Source organism: Wolffia australiana, chromosome 2 (assembly GCF_029677425.1).
Source record: "Wolffia australiana isolate 7733 chromosome 2, ASM2967742v1".
NCBI lineage: Eukaryota > Viridiplantae > Streptophyta > Magnoliopsida > Alismatales > Araceae > Wolffia > Wolffia australiana.
Genome location: NC_135836.1, coordinates 7,562,025 through 7,583,138, shown reverse-complemented (window position 1 = coordinate 7,583,138; position 21,114 = coordinate 7,562,025). Strand labels below are relative to the sequence as shown.

General features: G+C 43.8%; 2 protein-coding genes across 5 annotated transcripts; both read left to right on the top strand.

The window, feature by feature from the left end:
* The first annotated feature begins 4,257 nt into the window (after positions 1–4,257).
* LOC144716681 (cytochrome P450 704C1-like) lies at positions 4,258–8,007 on the top strand. Of its 4 annotated transcripts, none has more exons than XM_078591886.1 (7): positions 4,258–4,612; positions 5,745–5,960; positions 6,298–6,534; positions 6,616–6,939; positions 7,040–7,243; positions 7,313–7,525; positions 7,797–8,007. In XM_078591886.1, exons 1-6 carry the CDS (start codon positions 4,304–4,306, stop codon positions 7,508–7,510), a joined length of 1,488 nt encoding a protein of 495 aa, XP_078448012.1. In that variant the 5' UTR covers positions 4,258–4,303; the 3' UTR covers positions 7,511–7,525; positions 7,797–8,007. The 4 variants fall into 4 exon arrangements, 3 of the variants coding, with proteins under 3 accessions (XP_078448012.1, XP_078448011.1, XP_078448013.1); XR_013584970.1 differs by having other exon boundaries at positions 4,261–4,612; positions 6,616–6,948; positions 7,303–7,525; XM_078591885.1 differs by having other exon boundaries at positions 4,261–4,612; positions 6,616–6,948.
* Positions 8,008–8,113: 106 nt separating this feature from the next.
* LOC144716003 (uncharacterized) lies at positions 8,114–8,812 on the top strand. Its single transcript, XM_078590996.1, has one exon. The coding sequence runs from the start codon at positions 8,114–8,116 to the stop codon at positions 8,810–8,812; it is 699 nt and encodes a 232-aa protein (XP_078447122.1).
* The last annotated feature ends 12,302 nt before the right edge of the window (positions 8,813–21,114 follow it).

The window sequence follows — 21,114 nt, the reverse complement described above, 5'->3', positions numbered from 1 at the left end:
ATGAGAGATTTCCCCTAAGCGTCCAATGATACATTCAAAAAGTAAACTGATAATGGATGAGGTCCAAAACAACGGCCCATCCGACAATTCAGAAAACAAATACGTGAACTTAAAGATAGCCATTAAAACTCGTTGCTAGGCTGTATACTTGAAGCTCAGGTCTCAGATGTCGGCTCGAGCTTCGTGCCATGGTTGTTCACAAACTGTTGTCCTGCTAGTGGGATGGTTGCTCATCAAGGGATGTCTGTATTATAGTCTCATCATAATTCACTAACCCGATCTTGTATTCATGGACTTTATTCTAAGCATCACACGTGCCCTATAATGTATATGATCTATTAATGAATGGGGAACGAGGTATATAATGTGTGATTGGCTTGCTGGCATCATTTATCTCTTTATCAATCTCCCTCTCTAGCTCTTGGTGTCATTTATCTCTCTCTCTCGGTCTCCCTCTCTCCCTCTTAGTGTCATTTTTCTCTCTCGATCTTCCTCTAGCTCTTAATGCCTCTTGCTCTAGGTCTCCTTGTCTTTGGCTTGATATCTCTTAGTCTATCTTTTTTGTCGATCTTAATCCTTCTGATTCTGGGTGTTTCTTCATTATCCTAAACATAAGACAGTTTATGATGCCCTTTTCCATCATTTAAAAATTTTCACCAGTATCATCTGTGATAGCCACCCCATCACATCATCCATTTGACACTGTGTTTGACCACCATCACATTTGTCACAGATTAGTGACACTCATGAACGATGATGTATCAAAAGTCATGAAACCCATGTATCATTCTAAAAGTTACAATTTCTCTAAAAGACTTGATTATAAGACATGTCTCGATTAATCACGAATAATGTGATATTTCAAAAATGTAAGTCACATGATACACATTTTTTCCTCCTTCTCATGAATATATCATGAACTATGCATAACCAAGGCAATCAATGTAACCTCTATTTCAAGTGCACTTCAGAGTATTAATTCTCTTTGACATAAAATTCTAAAAAGAGAGAATACAAAAAAAAATTCCAAAGCAACAACCACACAAGCATGGCCACTAGCATATGGGTTTAGCACGTAGAAGGCAACGAGAAGGCAAATCCCCACCCAATGGATGGAGAAAAAGAAACAAGGAGTCATCCCATTTGAACCAGGGAAGTCCTTAACGCATTCCCATCCCGTAAAGCCTACGCGCGAAGAACACTAACTTTTTCTACCAAATCCCATGTTTGAGTTTAAAATATTACTTATATTTCAAGTGCAGTGAATGAATGAACAATATAGAGGGGTTCAGAGAGAAGAGTTGGACGAGTAGGCTCCTCACTAGAGGGATCTGCAGCAACGATGATCTAGTAAGTTCACATTTAGATAAGTTCACATTTAGATGAATAGAAATAATAAAATAGATTAACTATAAGTAGTCTGAAGAAAAAAGGATATTTTTCTCTTATGCATTTCGTCGAAACACGTTTCCCCTTCTTTGTTTGAAACTAATCTTATTTATTTTCTTCTACATGTCTAATTCACTTAAAGATAAAAAAAACTATCATAATTCTCTAATCTACAAAAACTCTCTTTCTAGAAATTTCTGCTTCGAGTAAAATAAACAGAGTAAAGTTTTCCTGAAAATACCTAAGTAAATTCTCTCTCATTTAGGTATTTTCACAAAAATCTGGCGATTTCTTCATTTTCATCAACATCTGCTTTATTTTCTCTATTTCTTTGTAATTCTTCACCCATATAACTACCTTATTGAATTCTGCTTATCAATCTCTAGAGATATCTTAATACATTTTATTGATTTGTGTATTTAAACAAAAATCATAATTTTTTATATTATTATTCTTATCCTATTATCTCTTATCCCTCCCTTTGAACTCCTTAATTAAATTTACTTCTAAGAGCTAATCCCGAGGAGATGACCTTGCTCTCTATTATAGGTCTTTCTGTAAGATTAGAAATTGGTAAATATTTTTAATTGAAGTGAAATTAAGAAAAATGACATATTAAAGACACCTAATTTTTTGTTATCAAATGGCAAGAGGAAGGGCATGACGTCTGGTGTTTCTCATGCCCTAGTTATGGTATACCAATAGTCCCTTATCTACTTTTTGTCCCAGGTGGACTTAGGGTATGGTAAGCAGTAAAACCGTAATCAGTCATCCAAATTATTGCTGATGCATTTAGAAATCATTGAAGAACTTTTCTCCTATGTTCTACCACCATGGTTACCAATTTCATCACATCATGTTCCTTGAGTTGTCTCTTCATAAACCCAGGGCACGTTGATCCCATCTTGACCACTCAATCATCTTCGTGAACTTCCTACTCAAACCAAAATAAGAATTGTTTTATAATTTCATTATAAGGAACTCATGAGCCAAAGTCAAAGTAAAACAATCCATCCACAAAAGATATCTTTGCTCTCAGGTCTAAGGATCACTTATATTAACAATGACATAAATGAACTTGATTAAAATTTTGGTATAATACCATTCATGAATTTGTATGATTCAATGCAATAAACTATTTCTACTAAAGAACACCTACCATCAATTATGAGGTCCTCAACACTAATGACCACATGATCAGCCATACTTATATAGAAGTAGTAGAATATAGAATTAGTACATCTTTATAACCTATTGTCCCTCTCAAGTAACGTACAAATAGAAATATTCAGACATATGCATTATGAGATTATCATAATTCACTTAGTTGTATCATGTATTCATGGACTTCCTTGTAAGCATGACATGTCCACTATAATGAATGCATCATTTTAATGCACAATGAAGTGGATGTGGAATGTGTGACTGGCTCGCTAACGACATATATTTCTATCAATAAGTTTGACAAACGAAGAGTTCATCTTAATATAAATATATTATCCAAACCAATTGTAATATAGTCGGAAAATTGTCAAGTTGTCAATACAAAATTATTCATGACTCATTATAATGGAATAATAATTTTTTAGCAGCCCTCCTACAAAATATTAATTTGTGAAATACATTTTTAGAAATAAAAATCTTCATGAAATAAATCAACTTTATTCTTTTGTGAACAATACTTTTGTAAATTGTATTGAAACTTATCAGAAATCAATATCTGAGTTTTCTTTCAAATAGTTGTGTGGTGTGTTCCTCATAAAAAATAATATTACTACGAAATATACTTCAATTTTGATTACTTATTTGAAATGGCTAATAAAATTTTGGGGGGCCACTATAAATCTCTATCATGTCTAATAGTATCATCTAAATCTTATATATTTTAATCTGACAATTAGGTATAACTGATTATGTGGGCTTAGCATAAGTTATTCATTCTTCTTCAATATTATATGACTCTATGATTATGTGCTAGAGTCATCGATGATGACTGCTTTTGGTAAGAAAACGAAATTGAAATACAAAGAAAAATACAAATATAAAGAAAAGTACGGTACATTGATATAATTTTGTGTTTTTTATGAATCAGTGAAAATTGGTATATTTACCCATTAATCGATTGTTTGCCTTTTCAATAAGCAGTTGTCCTAAATTTAAGTTTTAAAACCAATTTATTTTAGATAATTGTGCATAATTTACACGTTTTAGAAAAGCAAACTCATAGGTTTTTTACCAAAGCAAGACGACACCAAAGATTAATTTTTAGCTAAAAACGGATACGGAGAAGGCAGCTGTCATTCCACAGAAATGAACGCCGCCTCTGGGATAAAAGCTACTTTTGAGAAGCTCTAAAGTTTTGAATTGCTAGACTTCACAGGGTTGTGAACCCCTAATAACCACGTAAAAAAACTGGGTCCATTGGGCCCTTCCCATTAAATCCTCTAAAAGAGGGTTGAGGCTAAGGCTCAGACACTGAAAGCACAAGACGGCATAGCCTGACTGGACGGAACGGAAATGCATTTCGTCAATAATCCATAACAGAGTCTGCAATTTTGTTACATTGCTGTTCAAGAGCCTAGTTAGAGACCTAGAGGAAACCTAAAATAATTTACCGGGGCCTAATGACAGAATGGGTTTTGATGGATCAGAGGGGCAGGCAATAGGGTGTTGACGGGTCAGAGGTTAGGACGGGTAACGAATGATGATCGTCATTTAACCGCGGCTTTGAGCCTGCCACGTTGTGACTTTTCCTGTTCTCCGTATGATTGTTTATTATTATAGACAGTCTATGGACCACCGAAGCCTCACAGTCTTAGAGAGGAAGGGATAAGTTCCAACACCCTCAAGCGATTCCGACGTTATAAACGCTGACTGCCCTTCCCTCCTCTACTCGTTAAACTACGCTGAGCTTATGGAGGCAGCCCGTGAATCGCTCGCCGTGACGTTATCCATTGCGGTAGCGGCGGCAGTTGCCGTCTTCCTTAGTCTCTGGGGCCGGAGATGGTGGCGCCGACGAAGTTTTTATAAATATCCTCCCACTATAGGCTCGGTTCTTGGGCTCGTCTTGCGCTACCATCGGTTATACGACCATCTTACGGAGATCTCTCGCCGCCACAAGACCTTTCGCGTCCTCGTGGGACTTCACCGCTACGAGATCTACACCTGCGATCCCGCCGTTGTAGAGCATATCCTGTCGTCCAAATTCCATCTGTACGGGAAGGTGAGAAATGAGTTCCGAGTTTGAATCTTTCGATCGAACAAGGTCTTAGATCGAGTTCGATCTAAATTTTCAATCGATTCGATTTCAAAAATCGAAATCGATGGTATTTTTATTCGAACTGTTCGAACAAAATCGAACAGTTCAAGACAAAAATAACCTCTCAAGCTACCTCGCTTTCTTTGTCTCTCGTTCGTTCTCTAACTCTCCCGTTATCTCTCTCTCGTTTGCTTCCTCTCTTTCTCGCTCTCTTTCTCTCGCGTTCTCTCTCCCCCCGGCTCTCTCTCTTTCTCTCTATCTCTCTCTCTCTCGTTCTCTCCTTAATCTCTCTCTCGCTTGTTCTCTCCGTCTCTGTCGTTTATCTCCCTTTCTCTCTCTCGCTTGCTCTCTCTCTCTCTCTCTCTCTCTCTCTCTCTCTCGTTTATCTCCCTTTTTCTCCCTCGCTTGTTTTCTCTCTCTCTCGTTCTCTCCCTTTCTTTGTCTCGCTTGTTCTCTCTCTCCAGTGCACTCGTTTCTCACTTTCTCTCTCACTCTCTCACTCTCTCACTCGCTTGTTCTCTATCGCTCTAGTGCTCTCGTCTCTCACTTTCTATCGCTCTCTAGGGCTCTCTCTCCTCTCTCTCTCTCTGATTCTCTCCCTTTCTCACTCCACTCTCTCTAGGACTCTCTCTCTTGTTCTCTCCCTTTCTTTCTCTCTCTCTCTCTCTCTCGTTCTCTCTCTTTCTCTCTCTCCCCCTCTGGCTCTCTCTCTCGTTCTCTCCCTTTCTCTCTCTCCCCCTCTGGCTCTCTCTCTCGTTCTCTCCCTTTCTCTCTCTCTCCCCCTCTGGCTCTCTCTCTCGTTCTCTCCCTTTCTCTCTCTCTCCCCCTCTGGCTCTCTCTCTCGTTCTCTCCCTTTCTCTCTATTTCCCCATCTGTCTCTCTCTCACTCGTTCTCTCTTTCTCTCTCTTGTGCTCTCTTTCTCTCCCTCTGGCTCTTTCTCTCGTTCTCCTTTTTTCTCTCTCTCTCTCTCGCTTGTCCTCTCGCACCATAGTATTGGATGCCGCATCTGTGAGCACTTGTTTTGGAGAATACTCTATTATATATCATAGTTGGATAGCCTTAGATGGGTTGCTGCTAATAATGGATGAAAATCAGGGATCTCACAACCGCGATAAGATGGGTGACCTCTTTGGGGAAGGGATTTTCGTGGCTGATGGCAGCAAGTGGCTCCATCAGAGGAAGCTGTCGAGCCAACAGTTCTCTGCGAGGTTTTTGAAGGACTACAGCAGCAAAGTTTTCAAGAAGAATGCTGCCAAGTTAGCCGAGGTTATCTCCTGCACTGCCACCTCCGGGGAGATGTTCGACGTTCAGGCACGTATCCACCCTCTGTTATTGATTGTGAAATATCTAGGTACAGCGATGACCAGAAATAAGTAATATAATTGCTGTCACTGCGGTTTATTAATGGAGATTGAATGTACTCGCTTTCCTTTTTCTTGAACCCCTTTGTAATTTTATAAAATTTATTTAATTTTCGTTACTCTAAAATTAGACTAACTATTAGTGGTATATCCAGTAAATGGTAATGATTATAACTCAAGTAATACACGTTTCTATTTATACAGTTTATATTTAGAGCTCAAGTAATACTGTCATTGCTTTTTCCAACGATCTGTTCATGAGATCATCGATGGACTCCATTTTCGAGGTGGCGTTTGGCGTCAAGCTAGACTGCATGCAAGGGTCGGACGAAGAAGAGCGAGAATTCGTACGGGCGTTTGACGAATCGAGCGCGCTATTGCTGTGGCGCTACCTTAATCCCCTCTGGAGGCTGCAAAGACTTCTTAACGTCGGGTCAGAGGCTAAATTGCGGAAGAATATCGATATAGTAGATGGGTACATCTACAAGATGATAAACATGAGAACCTCGACGGGGCTGAACAAGGTCTATTTTCGAGCTCATCAATCTCGACTCTTTCTACTGTTTCTGCATTTCTGTATGTGAGAGTGGATGATGGGGTTGCAGATTAAGCAGGGAGAGGACATTCTATCGAGGTTTCTTCTAGAGAGAGAGGAAAACCCTCGCGAGATGAGCCTCAAGTACTTGAGAGACATAATCCTCAACTTCGTTATCGCCGGCAAGGATTCAACGGGGGGCACTCTCTCCTGGTTCTTCTTCATGCTTTGTTCGCACCCGTCTGTGCAGGAGAAGATATACCGAGAAGTTCAAGTCCTCGTCGGCAAGGCCGAGTCGTTGGAGGACTTCACCATGGGCATTACGGAGGCCGCGCTGTCTGAGATGAACTATCTCCGAGCCGCTCTATCCGAGACTCTCCGGCTCTATCCCGCGGTACCCTTGGTCAGAGAAAAAACCGGGCACAATTCATTGTGTACAATCCGGATAATTGGACCGATTTGGGGTCTGAACCCTTCCCGTTTTTGGTATGCAGGACACCAAGATGTGTTTTGCGGATGACCGGTTCCCCAACGGTTTCGACATGAGGAAGGGGGACGGTATCTCTTACCAGCCCTACGCCATGGGCAGGATGACGTACCTCTGGGGCGATGACGCGGAGGAATTCCGGCCCGAGAGATGGCTCGACGAAGCGGGCGTTTTTCGTCATGAGAGCCCATACAAGTTCACCGCCTTCCAGGTAGATAAAACATGTCTTAATAAAACTGCGTTTATATTCTTGCGCTGAAATCTCGATAGAATAATCCAGGCGGGACCGCGTATATGTCTTGGGAAGGATTTCGCGTACCGGCAGATGATGATTTTCGCGGCGGTACTCGTCCGCTTCTTCGTCTTTGAGCTCGGTGAAAAGGGAAAGGCCGTGTTCTACAAGCCCATGTTGACGCTCCACATCGACGGGGGCCTTGGCCTGCGTGCGTCCAGAAGACAAAGGCTTCATCCAGACTGACATCCAATAGTCGAAGTAAGTCTGGATCTCTCCTTAAAGTGAATGTATGCTATAGTAGACTCAGCGTCCCGGGTAAGTTTGGAATAATTGACTTGGACACTCTTGACGCATGAGTGTGAATGATAGCTCTTAGAAACTTAATGACGATAATGATTACGATTCTGATACGATCCTTATGATGGAAGTTGCTCAAGCTTCTCCGATACGCTTCGCCGTCTCCGGTGGTTCGCTGCCGACAGACGAATTTGGGAATTCCGTTCGTCAGTTCGTTATTTCTGTTTTTCAGGATAATCAATAGCCGTCCATCTCCTGGGGTTATGACGGCGAGGATGCTGCCAACGGGGATGCGAGGACAGCTGGCATGCTGAGTCAGTTAGAGTCTTCCGTCCTACGTCTGCTCGGGTGGGACCCTATATAAAGGGTTAAGTGTTTGATGAAATGTGTACCCGAGAAAACGCTGTTTGCTTCTTCTACGTGAATTCTTTTTGTTCTTTTTCTCTCTTGCTCTTGCTTGCCTTTTCTGGCAATTTCTTGAGAGAGGGTTCTAGGCTTGTCAAAGTCAACAAGTGGTATCAGAGCCTGTCGATTTCACGGGATCTAGGTATGGCGAAGAAGGCGAACGAGGCGAGCGTCTCCGGGGAGCATGGCGGAGAGATGGGGGCGCCGACTCCGTCTCTCAAACTCTCCAAGACAAACTACCGAGTATGGTCCATGTTTATGGAGGTTTATCTTGACTCTCACGACTTGTGGCAGGCAATCGTCGGCGAGAATGTCTCGAAGAAGAAAGATCGTTTGGCACTTCCAGCAATCATCAGTGCTGTCCCAGAAGATCTGCTGGTGATGCTGGATGCGAAGAAGACGGCAAGAGAAAATTGGGAGATTTTACGACAACAGAATCTTGGCGTGGACAGAGTGATTCAGTCCCGTATCCAAGGTTTGAGACGTGAATTGGAGATGCTCACTATGGCTAAAACTGACTCAGTGGTGGATTTTGCGATGAAATTCACACACGTCGTCTCCGAGTTGCGAAGTCTCGGAGAGGTGTTGGAGGAGAAAGATGTGGTGCGGCGTTTTCTGCGGGCGACACCTTCAAAATTCGATATAATCACTCTTTCCCTGGAGCAATATGGCGATTTGGACAAAGTGAGCCTTGACGAAGTTATTGGTTCACTCACTGTCCATGAACTGCGGCTCAAGGAACGGGAATCTCGTGAAGAGGAGCAGGCCTTGTATGCCAAAGCCATGAGCAAGACCAAGATCACAGCTGAGGAGTCCCAGTCACGTGGAGGAGGTCGTCATTGAGGCAGAGGACGAGGTCGTGGCCGAGGATGCAATCAGCAGGACGACAAAGAGAAGAAGCCCTTCAACAAGTCAGGAATTCAGTGCGACAATTGCCAAAAGTACGGGCATTTTTCCTACGAGTGTCGAAGCAAGAAGAAAGGGAGAGAAGATCAAGCTTATGTAGCCGAGTCCACCCCAGCAGCAGCCGCGGCAGCTTCCTCCTCTGCTTCGGCGGAGGCGACTTCCTCTCTACTCATGGCAATAGCTGAAGAGGCAAGCGATTTGCTTCTTCATGGGTCTGATGGTGGACCCTCCGATCCAGCTCTCTGGTATTTGGACACAGGAGCAACGAATCATATGACAGGTCGCCGGAGTTTCTTCTGCAATCTGGACGATTCAGTGTCCGGGTTCGTCAAATTCGGGGATAGCTCAAAGATCCAAATTAAAGGGCGTGGTGACATTGAGATCAATCAGAAGAATGGGGGAGTTCTCCGGCTACCTAATGTATTATTCGTACCTGAGTTGACGACAAACATCCTCAGCCTTGGTCGACTTGATGAAGAAGGGAGCAGTATGGCAATGGCTGGAGGAAAACTCACCATCTTTGACCGTGGTGGGCGACTCTTTGCTGAAGTTCAGCGGTCCGAGGGGTGACTCTATCTGCTGAAACTCAGAGTAGTGGACCAATGTATGGTCACTACTGAAGATAATTCTGAGAACTGGCGGTGGCACACTCGGTTTGGTCATATCAGTTTTGCCTTGCTGAAGGAGATGTCCAGTAAGCAGCTTGTCGAAGGACTACCTCGGATCACTGAGCCAAGCCAGATCTGCAGGAGTTGTGTTGCCGGAAAACAACACAGGGTGTCCTTCCCTCAGGCATCCTCATTTCTTGCAGCAGAGCCTTTGGAGCTCATCTATGCAGACATCTGTGGTCCTATCACACCACCCACTTTAGGGGGAAGCAGGTATTTCCTCCTAATTATCGATGATTTTTCAAGGCTAACATGGGTGGCAATGCTGAAGGAGAAATCTGAAGCGTTTGAAGCCTTCAAACGATTCAAGATTTTGGCAGAAACGGAGAAAGGTCTGAAGATCAAGACTTTCAGGTCTGATAGAGGTGGAGAATTCACATCTGAAGAGTTCTCAAACTACTGCCACGCGCATGGGATCAAGAGACATCTGACAGCTCCTTACTCACCGCAGCAGAACGGGGTTGTGGAGCGGAAGAACAGAACGGTGATGTCTATGGTCCGAGCCATGTTGAAGGCAAAAGATCTCCCCAGAGTACTATGGGGAGAGGCAGTAAGTACTGCTGTTTATATTCTTAATCGGTGTTTAACAAAAAGTATGCAGGGTCAAACCCCACACGAGAAGTGGACTGGCAGAAAACCATCAGTTGACCATTTGAGGACCTTTGGGTCAATTGTCCATGTGAAGCACACTAGAGGACATTTGAGCAAACTGGAAGACCGGAGCCGACCCATGATCTTCATTGGTTATGAACTTGGAACCAAGGCCTATCGATGTTATGATCCAATCACCTCCAGAGTTACTATCAGTCGAGATGTGATCTTTGAAGAAGAAGCGAAGTGGATTTGGGAAAAGCAAGGTGAAGGGTCAAATTCATTTACTTTCTTACCTGAATTCTTGCCTGAACAGAGTGTGGAGGTGGAGGCCGACTGTACTGATGAAGAAGATGTGGAGGTCCCTGCTACACGAGAAGTAATTTCATCTCCTCAGAGTGATTCTGAAGAGAGTCAACAGCCAAGGTACAGGTCCATTGCCGATTTGTACTCAGAAACTTCACCTATCATCTCAGGTGATCAGGCATGCATGCTAGCTGGTGAAGAACCTCTCTCCTACGCAGAAGCTGCCCAAGATGAAGCATGGAGACAGGCCATGAGAGATGAAATGCTGGCCATTGACAGAAGTAACACTTGGGAGTTACAGCCTCCACCAGCAAATTGCAAGCCAATTGGCCTGAAGTGGATCTACAAATTGAAGAGGAATCCAAAAGGAGAAGTCATAAGACACAAAGCCCGTCTTGTGGTCAAAGGCTACTCATAGAGAAAGGGGATTGATTATGAAGAAGTATTTGCCCCCGTGGTCCGTTTTGAGTCAATTAGAGCTCTAATTGCTTTAGCAGCTCTAAAAAAGTGGATGATTCATCATCTTGACGTCAAATCGGCGTTCCTAAATGGTGAAATTGCAGAAACTATCTATGTGGCACAACCTGAGGGATTTACTGTAGAAGGCAGAGAAAGCCACGTCTTCTGGCTGAAGAAGGCCTTATACGGTTTGAAGCAGGCACCAAGAGCCTGGTATTTCAAGCTCCATCAGAGTCTGCTCTCACTTGGTTTTGTGAAAAGTCAGTATGAACAAGCTCTATATCTCAAGAAGTTAAGTAGCGAAACTCTGATTGTGGGTGTGTATGTGGATGACTTAATCGTCACAGGGTCAAGCTCAGGTGGCATAGATATGTTCAAAGAAGAAATGAAGCTCAAATTCGAAATGAGTGATCTAGGATCACTGAGTTCCTATCTTGGACTCGAAGTAAAGCAAACAGATAATTTTATTTTTCTGTCTCAGAAAGCCTATGCTCAGAAAGTTCTGGAGCAAGCTAGAATGGGAGACTGCAATGCCGTTGCAACCCCACTTGAACCTCAGGCGAAATTCACCTGCAATGAAGGAAAAACAACAGTAAATACCACAGAGTACAGGAGCCTGATCGGGAGCCTGAGATATTTGACGCACACTAGACCCGACTTACTCTACTCGGTGGGAATCTTAAGCAGATTCATGGAGAATCCAGCCCAAGAACATATTAATGGAGTCAAGAGGGTGTTGAGATATGTAAAAGGCACAGTTGATTTCGGGTTATTCTACAAGAAAGGAGACTCGAACTCTGAACTAATGGGATTCAGTGACCGCAATTTTGCTGGAGATGTCAGTGATCAGAGGAGCACCTCTGGCTATATCTTTTTTCTTAATGGAATGGCAATCAGCTGGTCGTCACAGAAGCAACACATTGTTGCCTTATCCTCATGTGAAGCCGAGTATATTGCAGCAACGGAAGCCTCTTGTCAAGCTATCTGGATGAACCGTTTGATCAGTGAGATGAAAGGGGAAGAGCAAAAGCCTGTAAAATTGATGGTGGACAATCAATCGGCCATTACATTGAGCAAAAATCCAGTCCACCACAACCGAACCAAGCACATTGACACGAGTTACCATTTCATTCGACAGTGTGTTGAAGAGAAGAAAGTTGAAATTTGCTACGTTTGGACGGAGGATCAGCTGGCGGATGTTTTCACCAAGGCCCTAGGAAAATTAAAGTTTCAAGAGATGCGAGGGCGTATTGGAGTTCAAAGTCTTCGAACGGAGGAGCTAGAGCAAGGAGGAGATTGATGGAAGTTGCTCAAGCTTCTCCGATACGCTTCGCCGTCTCTGGTGCTTCGCCGTCGACAGACGAATTTGGGAATTCCGTTCGTCAGTTCGTTATTTCTGTTTTTCAGGATAATCGTAGCCGTCCATCTCCTGGGGTTATAACGGCGAGGATGCTGCCAACGGGGATGCGAGGACAGCTGGCATGCTGAGTCAGTTAGAGTCTTCCGTCCTACGTCTGCTCGGGTGGGACCCTATATAAAGGGTTAAGTGTTTGATGAAATGTGTACCCGAGAAAATGCTGTTCGCTTCTTCTACGCGAATTCTTTTTGTTCTTTTTCTCTCTTGCTCTTGCTTGCCGTTTCTGGCAATTTCTTGAGAGAGGGTTGTAGGCTTGTCAAAGTCAACACCTTATAAGAGTATGCGAGAGGAGGAAGCCTAGAGGAGAAAAAGGGAGGTCCAATTTAGGGAAGGTCATTTTGTCCGATCCATGCGAATTTGGATGGTGAACTGGCAGCTCGGCCCGATCTCTCTCACGTTCTCTCTCTCTCTCTCTCTCTCTCTCTCTCTCTCTCTCTCTCACTCACACACACACACACACTTTCTCTCTCTCTCTCTCTCTCTTTATCCCGTCCTCTCTCTCACACGCTCTATGTCTCTCACGCTCTCTCTCTTTGTTCAGTTCTCTCTCTCTCTCACACGCTCCCTCTCTCTCACGCTCTCTCTCTCTCTCTCACACGCTCCCTCTCTCTCTCACACGCTCCCTCTCTCTCACGCTCTCTCTTTCTCCCGTTCTCTCTCTCTCTCACGCTCTCTCTCTCTCCTGTTCTCTCTCTCACGCTCTCTCTCTCACACACACGCTCCCTCTCTCTCACGCTCTCTCTGTCTCCCGTTCTCTCTCTCGCACGCTCTCTCTCTCTCCCGTTCTCTCTCTCACGCTCTCTCTCTCTCCCACGCTCCCTCTCTCTCCCATTCTCTCTCTCTCTCACGCTCTCTCTCTCTCAAGCCGAGTCAAAAGCGTTGGATGACCAGGTATGAACCAATAGGATTCAATATAACAACTAGCCTAGTAAATAAAGCCACGTAGCCCTATACTCGTTAGAGAAATAGTGAATAGGATGAAATATAGGTCGAAACATACATAGGATTTAATATAGCTGTTAGGATCAAATATAGCCGTTAGTATTAAATATAGCCGTTAGGATGAAATATAGCTGTTAGGATCAACGGCCAGGACTGTTTTCATTATAGCCGTTATAATTTGTTAAAACAGCTATGATTAAACATGGAAACAAACTACATAACGACTATTATCTTACAGTATAAATACAAACCCATTGTTAACAACAAGATCATGGATTAAACAAAGATTTCGACTACATTGTGTCTTCTCTTCTCCTCTTCTCCTTCTCTTCTACCCCGTTCTTGTTGCTACGCGAGAAGTTCGTTTCTCTACGGCTCCCTCTCTCTCCCTTTCTCTCTCTCTCACGCTCTCTCTCTCCCGTTCTCTCTCTCTCTCACGCTCTCTCTCTCTCCCGTTCTCTTTCTCTCTCACGCTCTCTCTCTCTATCGTTCTCCCTCTCTCACGCTCTCTCTCTCTATCGTTCTCCCTCTCTCACGCTCTCTCTCTCTATCGTTCTCCCTCTCTCACGCTCTCTCTCTCCCGTACTCTCTCTCTCTCACGCTCTCTCTCTCCCGTTCTCTCTCTCTCTGTCCCATTCTCTCTCGTGCGCATGCCCGCTCACTCTCCCTCTCACGTTCTCTCTTTCTCTCCGCCTCTCTGAGTTCCTCTTTCTTGCTCTCAATTTTGTGAACTGTTTAGTTTATCCTTGTTTCTTTCTCTCCACAAACTCGGTCAAGTTTGTTTCATTTATTTCAAGTTATGTTAGGTTTCTGCAGTATACACTCTACTCTGTCAAGCTTTCTCCATTTCTTGTAGTCGTCTTCTCTTTTAATTTTATTCTTCTTTTTTTTATTTTTCTCCTCTTTTTTTTATTCTTTCATTCTTATTTTATACTTCTTTCTTCTTCTTTCCATATTTTTTCTTTTTATTTTCTTCTTCTTTCCATCTTTTTCCTTTTATTTTATTCTTCTTTCTTTTTCTGTCCATCCTCTTTTCTTCTTATTTTATTCTTCTTCTCCTCCTTTTCTAGTCTTCTTTCACTTTTTCTTCTTCGTTACCTTTTTCCTACTATTTTCCTTCTTCCTCTTTCTCCTGATTTCTTATTTCTCATTATGTTTCTTTACCTTCTTCATTTTCATATTCCTTTTTTCTTCTTTAGTTCTTCTTTTATTGTTCAATTAGTCTTCATACAATCTTCTTTTCTTTTTCTCTTTTTATTTTATTATTCTTTTCATTTTTTAAGGTGGGCTTTATGTGTGACTTTGCAATAAATTTTCCCTTTAATGAGAAGTCCACACCATTTTTTATCTTGACTTTTCGTTCTTCGACTTTGACTAGTCAACATGAGTGGACCAGGACCGGACCCGGACCGGACAAGACCGAGACCGATCCTTAGGTAAGGTTTAGGTCCTTGTTAAAAGTAAATGGTAAGGTTTCTTTCTTTGACTTTGACTAGTCAACATGAGTGGACAAGGACCAGACAGGGACCAGACGAGACCGAGACTGATCCTTAGGTAAGGTTGAGGTATTTTGCTAAAAGGACCTAAAAGGTTTAGGTCCTTAGGACTTTTAGCAAGGACCGGGACCATCAAACCCTATTCTTACGTAGGCCTATACAAAGCGAATATGCGGTTGTGTCCCATTTTTTAAAAAAATATATTATTTGCTCTCTCCCTACATCATTCTTCTCTCGTTCCTCTCTTTCTATCGAACTTCTCCATCGCCCACTCCTCTCTCTCTCTCTCTCACATTCGATCGCTCTTCCCTCTCTCCCTCTTTTTCTCTCTATCGCTCCTCTCCTCTCTCTCTCTCACATTCTATCGTTCTTCCCTCTCTCCCTCGTTTCCTCTCTATCGCTCTTCTATCTCCCTCTCACACTCTTCTCTCTCTCTCTCGTTCCTCTCTCTCGATCGCTCTTCTATCTCCGTCTCGCGTTCCTCTCTCCCTCTTTCTCTTTCTCTGTCGCTCTTCTATCTCCCTCTCACACTCTTCTCTCTCTCTCTCGTTCCTCTCTCTCGATCTCACTTCTATCTCCGTCTCGCGCTCTTCTCTCTCTCCCGTTCCTCTCTCCCTCTTTCTCTTTCTCTATCGCTCTTCTATCTCCCTCTTCTGCTCTTCTTTGTCTCTCTCGTTCCTCTCTCTCAATCGCTCTTCTGTCTCCCTCTCAGGCTCTTACCTCTCTCGATCTCACTTCTATCTCCGTCTCGCGCTCTTCTCTCTCTCCCGTTCCTCTCTCCCTCTTTCTCTTTCTCTATCGCTCTTCTATCTCCCTCTTCTGCTCTTCTTTGTCTCTCTCGTTCCTCTCTCTCAATCGCTCTTCTGTCTCCCTCTCAGGCTCTTACCCCTCTCGCTCCCCCCTCTACCTCCGCCTCGCGCTCTTCTCTCTCTCCCGTTCCTCTCTCCCTCTTTCTCTTTCTCTATCGCTCTTCTATCTCCCTCTTCTGCTCTTCTTTGTCTCTCTCGTTCCTCTCTCTCAATCGCTCTTCTGTCTCCCTCTCAGGCTCTTACCTCTCTCTTTCTCACTCTCTGTCGCTCTTCTCTCTCTCATCCTCTTTCTCGCTCTCTGTCACTCTTCTCTTTCTCCCTCTCTCTCTACCGCTCTTCTTTCTCTTTCTTGCTATTCTCTCTCTAACTCATTATTCCCTTCCTCTCTTGAGTATGTAGCTCGATTCTCTCTCCCTCTCTCATTCTTTATCCTTTTCCGCCCTCTCTCTGTGGCTCCTCTCTCATGCGACCGAAAAATTCGCACAGTGACCAAAAAATTTGGACCGGACCACACAATTATTTGTAGTCCAATGTATTGGAAAGGGTCACAGGTCCAGGTGGCACTGACCTGGGAGTATAACAACCGGCTCTTGACCGGTAGTTTAGAGAGGAAATAAAGAAGACTATATATAAAGTAGAAGAGCAACAGGGAGGGGGCATATCTTGGAGCGCATGAGAGCTTGGAACGCACAGCTGCATTCGACCTAGGTATTTGAGTAGGTTCTTGGTCACCTTGAAGGCTCCAGGCGGAGATGAGGGGGAGATTCTCCTTAAAAGATTGATTAGACTGGATCCCATACTGTAAGTGTCATATTTCAAATCTTGAATTTATACCAATTACGACACAAGAACGTATCAGATTCCTGATCTGCATCATATCATTGCTTCGGTTTGTCGAAATCCTACTCAATGTTTTTGTCATGAGAAGTTGACGACGATGACTATGAAACATGACTTCGACAAATGGATGATAGTGCTGATGACTATGACAGCTATTGGAAACTAGATGGTGATGGAAGATAAGGAATGAACTTCGAAGACAGGTGGAAGACTAGAAAATGGCGAGACGGGAAACGGTGAGATACGAGTGAGTAATTGACAGATAAAGCATTTGTGATGCAGGACGGTTGGGCCATAGGGTGACAGTGATGATGAGAACGTGTCAGAGTCGAGGAGAACATAGTGGTGGTCATGGACCGGGCAGACGGCCAACAGAGGGCCCAAGGGGTAGACGATGGCAAACGATGGACAGTGAATATCATACATGCCGCATGCCAGCAACTAGGGGTGAAGGTGGGGCGACACGCTTCGCTTACCACAGGCGAGCAGCGAGCTGAATACAGACGATTAGGTACCTGATAGACATGAGCCGCTTACAGGCAGGCAGCATGCAGATCACTTTCTAGGTGCAGTGGCGGAGCTGGTGGCCGCTACAGGCAATAGTGGCGGTGGCTACCCATAGGTAGCTTCCAGCATGAAAATGAAGAGTTCTCTCTATGTAAAATTCACCATTCTCTACATCAGGGAAGTGGGATTTTATATCCTTTTCCTCATGTGACTGCTGCAATTCTAAAAATGAAAATATTCAAAAGAGGGAATTTTATCATCTCTGTTACACTTTGTTAGGTTTGTGACTCCAACTATAATGGTAACCATAGATTTCCCCATTAATTTGCTATATTCCTTTAACTAGGAATGATACATGTCAATGATAATTTATAGAGATGGATTTGGTGGGATTAATGTTTAATTTTCTAAAAGTTGGTTCACGTCATGATGGCGGTTCACGTGTTGAGGTTTCGCCAGTAGTGTTTGCTGAAATGCCATAAATAAGTGTGAATTATCCAATAAAATCCCTTATTTTTTTTAATTTTAGCTAATACAATAAAATTTATAAACCTTAACTTAAGATTTATAGTGATAAGTATAGGTATCACCCAAGGGAAGCTAGTAAGGCAATTCAATTGCTTATCCAATTGAGTTATCTGGCCCTAATTTGGGTTTATTTGATCTTCAACAAATATCAAATTACCCTACTTATCTGAAGAATTTAGAAAGGAAGGTGGAACAGATGGGAATAATAGACGAATTAGGGATCTCTAATTTGACTTCTTTGATCCAATAAAAAGGATCAAAGGAGTCAAGTAGAGGGGTTAAGAAGAAAATTTGATTTTAGTTTGTTTTGGGAAATTGGGAGTCAAACTTTTCTCACTACTATCTCATAAACACAATCTAATCTTTCAAGAAACTAAACTCCTTTTTTTGCTATTTTTTAGTTGTTAATTTGCAAGTGGAATGGTTAGATAAATGCAATAATCACTCCTCTTAATCCTCATAGGGGCTTGTACATGCCGCTCAAACCAGGAGATTGAGATTTTCAAACTAAGATCAATAAGAACAACAAAGAAATTAACTGACACATGATCCACATTACACTAAAATTCAAATACAATGAAGCAAAAAATACCAAATAGGGTTGATTAGGGCTCTAGCTCCTCTCTCTCTTGTAGCTGTGAAAGATCCCCTTCCAAAGTGACATCCTCAGAAGGGTAGGGAAGTTCATGTTTCGCCCACGAACAGCCAAAAAATCCTGTTCGTGTTCGTGTTGGTGTTCGGTTCATTCGTGTTCGTTCGTGAACAAACACAAATGCTACTGGCTTTTTAAAAATGGTAAAAAAATGTATGATGAGAGAGATAGAGAGAGAGAGAAATGAGAGCGGGAGCAAGGGGGAGCGGAGCATGGGAGAGGGGTGGGGAACAAGAGAGAGCGAGAGAGATATGAGAGAGGGAGCAAGGGGGAGGGGAGCACGGGAGAGGGGGTGGGAAGCAAGAGACAGATAGATAAAAATGAGAGAGGGAGCGAGGGGGTGGGGAGCACAGGAGAGGGGGTGGGAAGCGAGAGAGAGAGAAAGAGAGACCGGACGCAGGAGAGAGAGAGAGAGAGAGAGAGAGAGAGATTGGAGGCAGGAGAGAGAGAGAGACCAGAGGGAGACAAGAGGCAGGAGAGAGAGAGAGAGAGAAAGAGATAGAGAGAGAGAGGTGGAGATCAGAGGGGGGGTTGGGAAGAGAGAAAGGGCCAGGAGAGAGAGAGGGGGACACGGCCGCACGGTTGAGTGAGGGGGCAAGGGAAAGGGAGCGGGGAGAGTGAGTGAGGGGGCACGGGAGGTGGGAGAGGAGGGCGGGGAGAGAGGGAGATCCCTGTTCTCCTTCTCTCTTTATCTCTCTTTTAGAGTAAAACATAATAATTTATATTACATTACCTCGGGAATGCCACCTATTCGCGAACGGTTCGTCTGTTCGCAAACTGTTCGCGAACATGTTTGTGTTCGATATTTCCTGTTCGTGTTCGTGTTCATGTTCGTTCATTTGCATGTTTGCGAACGAACAAAAAATTTCTTCCCAACCCTAATTGATGGGGGACCATCGCGACAGCACCAACACAGAACGAGTCCAACTACACTGAGCCGCTCGTGCCGATGCTCGCTACCCCGACTTCAAGTATCCGGCCTAAAGTCGTTCATAAGTTTTCCCTTATTTTTTGTTTGTAATTTTAAATTTTGTTGGACAATCGGACTGAGCCATTGTGTTGGGACTCGTCCGTTACTTTTCCTTCATTGTAATGCTTGTTTAGGGAAGGATTTCGTCTCGCGACAGTTTCTTCCTCTACGAACGACCACTTGGCACCCATCCTCCCTATATAAGGGGATTGCATGCCCAAGTGAGATAGGATTTTGAACAATTGAAAAGTTGAATGTTTCTTTCGTTTGTCTTTAGAGAGAAATAGGTAGCAGTTAGAGATCTAGAGAGAGGAAAACGAGATCTTTGTCGTCTTCCACGCCTCCACGTCGAGACCACTCCACGGAATGCATCGACGTCGACAGATCTTCTCCATACCCCAGTTTTTCTTGAAAGAATCGTGATTCAAGAAACTGGAAGTCATTCAAGTACTCGCCAAAAAGCGTCAAGAATCGATCATCGCCCTCATTCTTGGGAAATTCTGATCAACATCACCGCCGCCGTGCACTACGCCCACCGTTCACCAAGCTCACCGAGTGCGCACCACTGCACCATCTTGTGCCCTACCGCCCTCACGCCCACCAAGCACCAGGCCCCACAATCTCGCCGGGTGCCCTGCCACTCACGCGCCCGTCGAGCGCCGCACGCCACTCATCTGCATTGCGCCTTGCCGCCTCTCGCCCGCGTGCGTCGCCCCAGCGTGCTAAGCGCCCGCTGCGCGCTGCGGCCCCGCCGTATAGCACTCCCTCTTGTGCGCGCGCTGCCGCTGTCTGCCCCACTCGCCCTCATGCCACGATCGCCGCCAGCCGCGTCCTACACATGCAGCCCACTGCGAGCCGTGCCCTGCAGTGCGCTGCGCCCACTGACAGCCTCACATCGCTCTACGCCACATCTCAGTGTGCGCCGTACCCTTCCGCTCGCCGGTCCCTGCTGTGTGCCACGTCCTGTTACCTGTCACCACCCTTCGCACACCGAGGTTCTATTCGGTTGAATCCTGCCAGGTACCTCCTCATTACCCCTTCATCTTCAGTATCATTACTTTTTGCAGTGCCGTCATCCCCTATCATTTCCTCTGCCATTTACTTGAAACGCTGATTGAATAGGATAGCCACCCGTTGTCGAGAGGTAGGAAATTCTTTGTGATAGACGACTAAATTCTCTGCTATAAAGGGTGTGAACGTTTTTTTTTAGCCGTAAAATGCTTCTCTCATTTTAGGTGTTCTAGTGGTCTAAGGGTCATTGGGAGTCTAACCTGATTTCTTCTTTCCTTTGAGGATTTACGGGACAGCTCACTTGGTCCGACGGTCTACATAATAGCTCATTGACGAGTTTTCTTAAAATCATAATACATCTCATAAATGTTCCATCGGCATAACGTCAGCGTAATTGTGTTGTAATATGAGTCGTCGATCTCGACAGCCCTCCGTATTACGTTGCTAATCCTCAACTCGAAGTTCTGATTTTATACTTAGGTTAAATGGTAAAAATTACCATTTTACACCCTATAATTTATTAATTTTTACATCTATGTAGGCTTGATCTGGATGATCCAACTGTATACATAGACAGCGGAGGTCAAGAGAAGAAATTCATGGAAATTGAGCTTAATCTAAATTCTGGATTAAGAATTATTAATAAATGAATATTGACCAATCAGAGTCGTTGGATCAGTATTCATTTATTTAACTAAAATTTTGAAATACATGCGATAGCATGTCGAGTGATGATTGGCTGGCTAAATTTAAAGTGCATTTTGCAAGTTTTCTCTTGACATGTCACATACCCCAGATCCTGAAATAAGAGCAAATAGAAAAATACACAAGATATATTTTGATTCGTATTTACATTTACATTTTTACCACCGTCTCCTGATTAGATGTTGCTATCATACCTCTTATGTGCATCTTTGTATGCCCCGCACAGGGGGTGCACTTACCGCCCGCAACAAGTGCATTTACGGATCGCATTTAAGCTGTCGGATTCTCTTCCGACAACCGAGATTTGGCAACAAGACCCCGCAAAATTGCTTTCTTGA

What these genes read in the sequence shown, in the direction of transcription:
- LOC144716003 (XM_078590996.1), top strand. Translation starts at nt 8,114, where the DNA reads ATGGCGAAGAAGGCGAACGAGGCGAGCGTCTCCGGGGAGCATGGCGGA.
- LOC144716681 (XM_078591885.1), top strand. Translation starts at nt 4,304, where the DNA reads ATGGAGGCAGCCCGTGAATCGCTCGCCGTGACGTTATCCATTGCGGTA. An exon ending in AATTCCATCTGTACGGGAAG is followed by an intron (nt 4,613 to 5,744) that starts GTGAGAAATGAG and finishes GATGAAAATCAG; the next exon opens with GGATCTCACAACCGCGATAA. An exon ending in ACAAGTTCACCGCCTTCCAG is followed by an intron (nt 7,244 to 7,312) that starts GTAGATAAAACA and finishes AGAATAATCCAG; the next exon opens with GCGGGACCGCGTATATGTCT.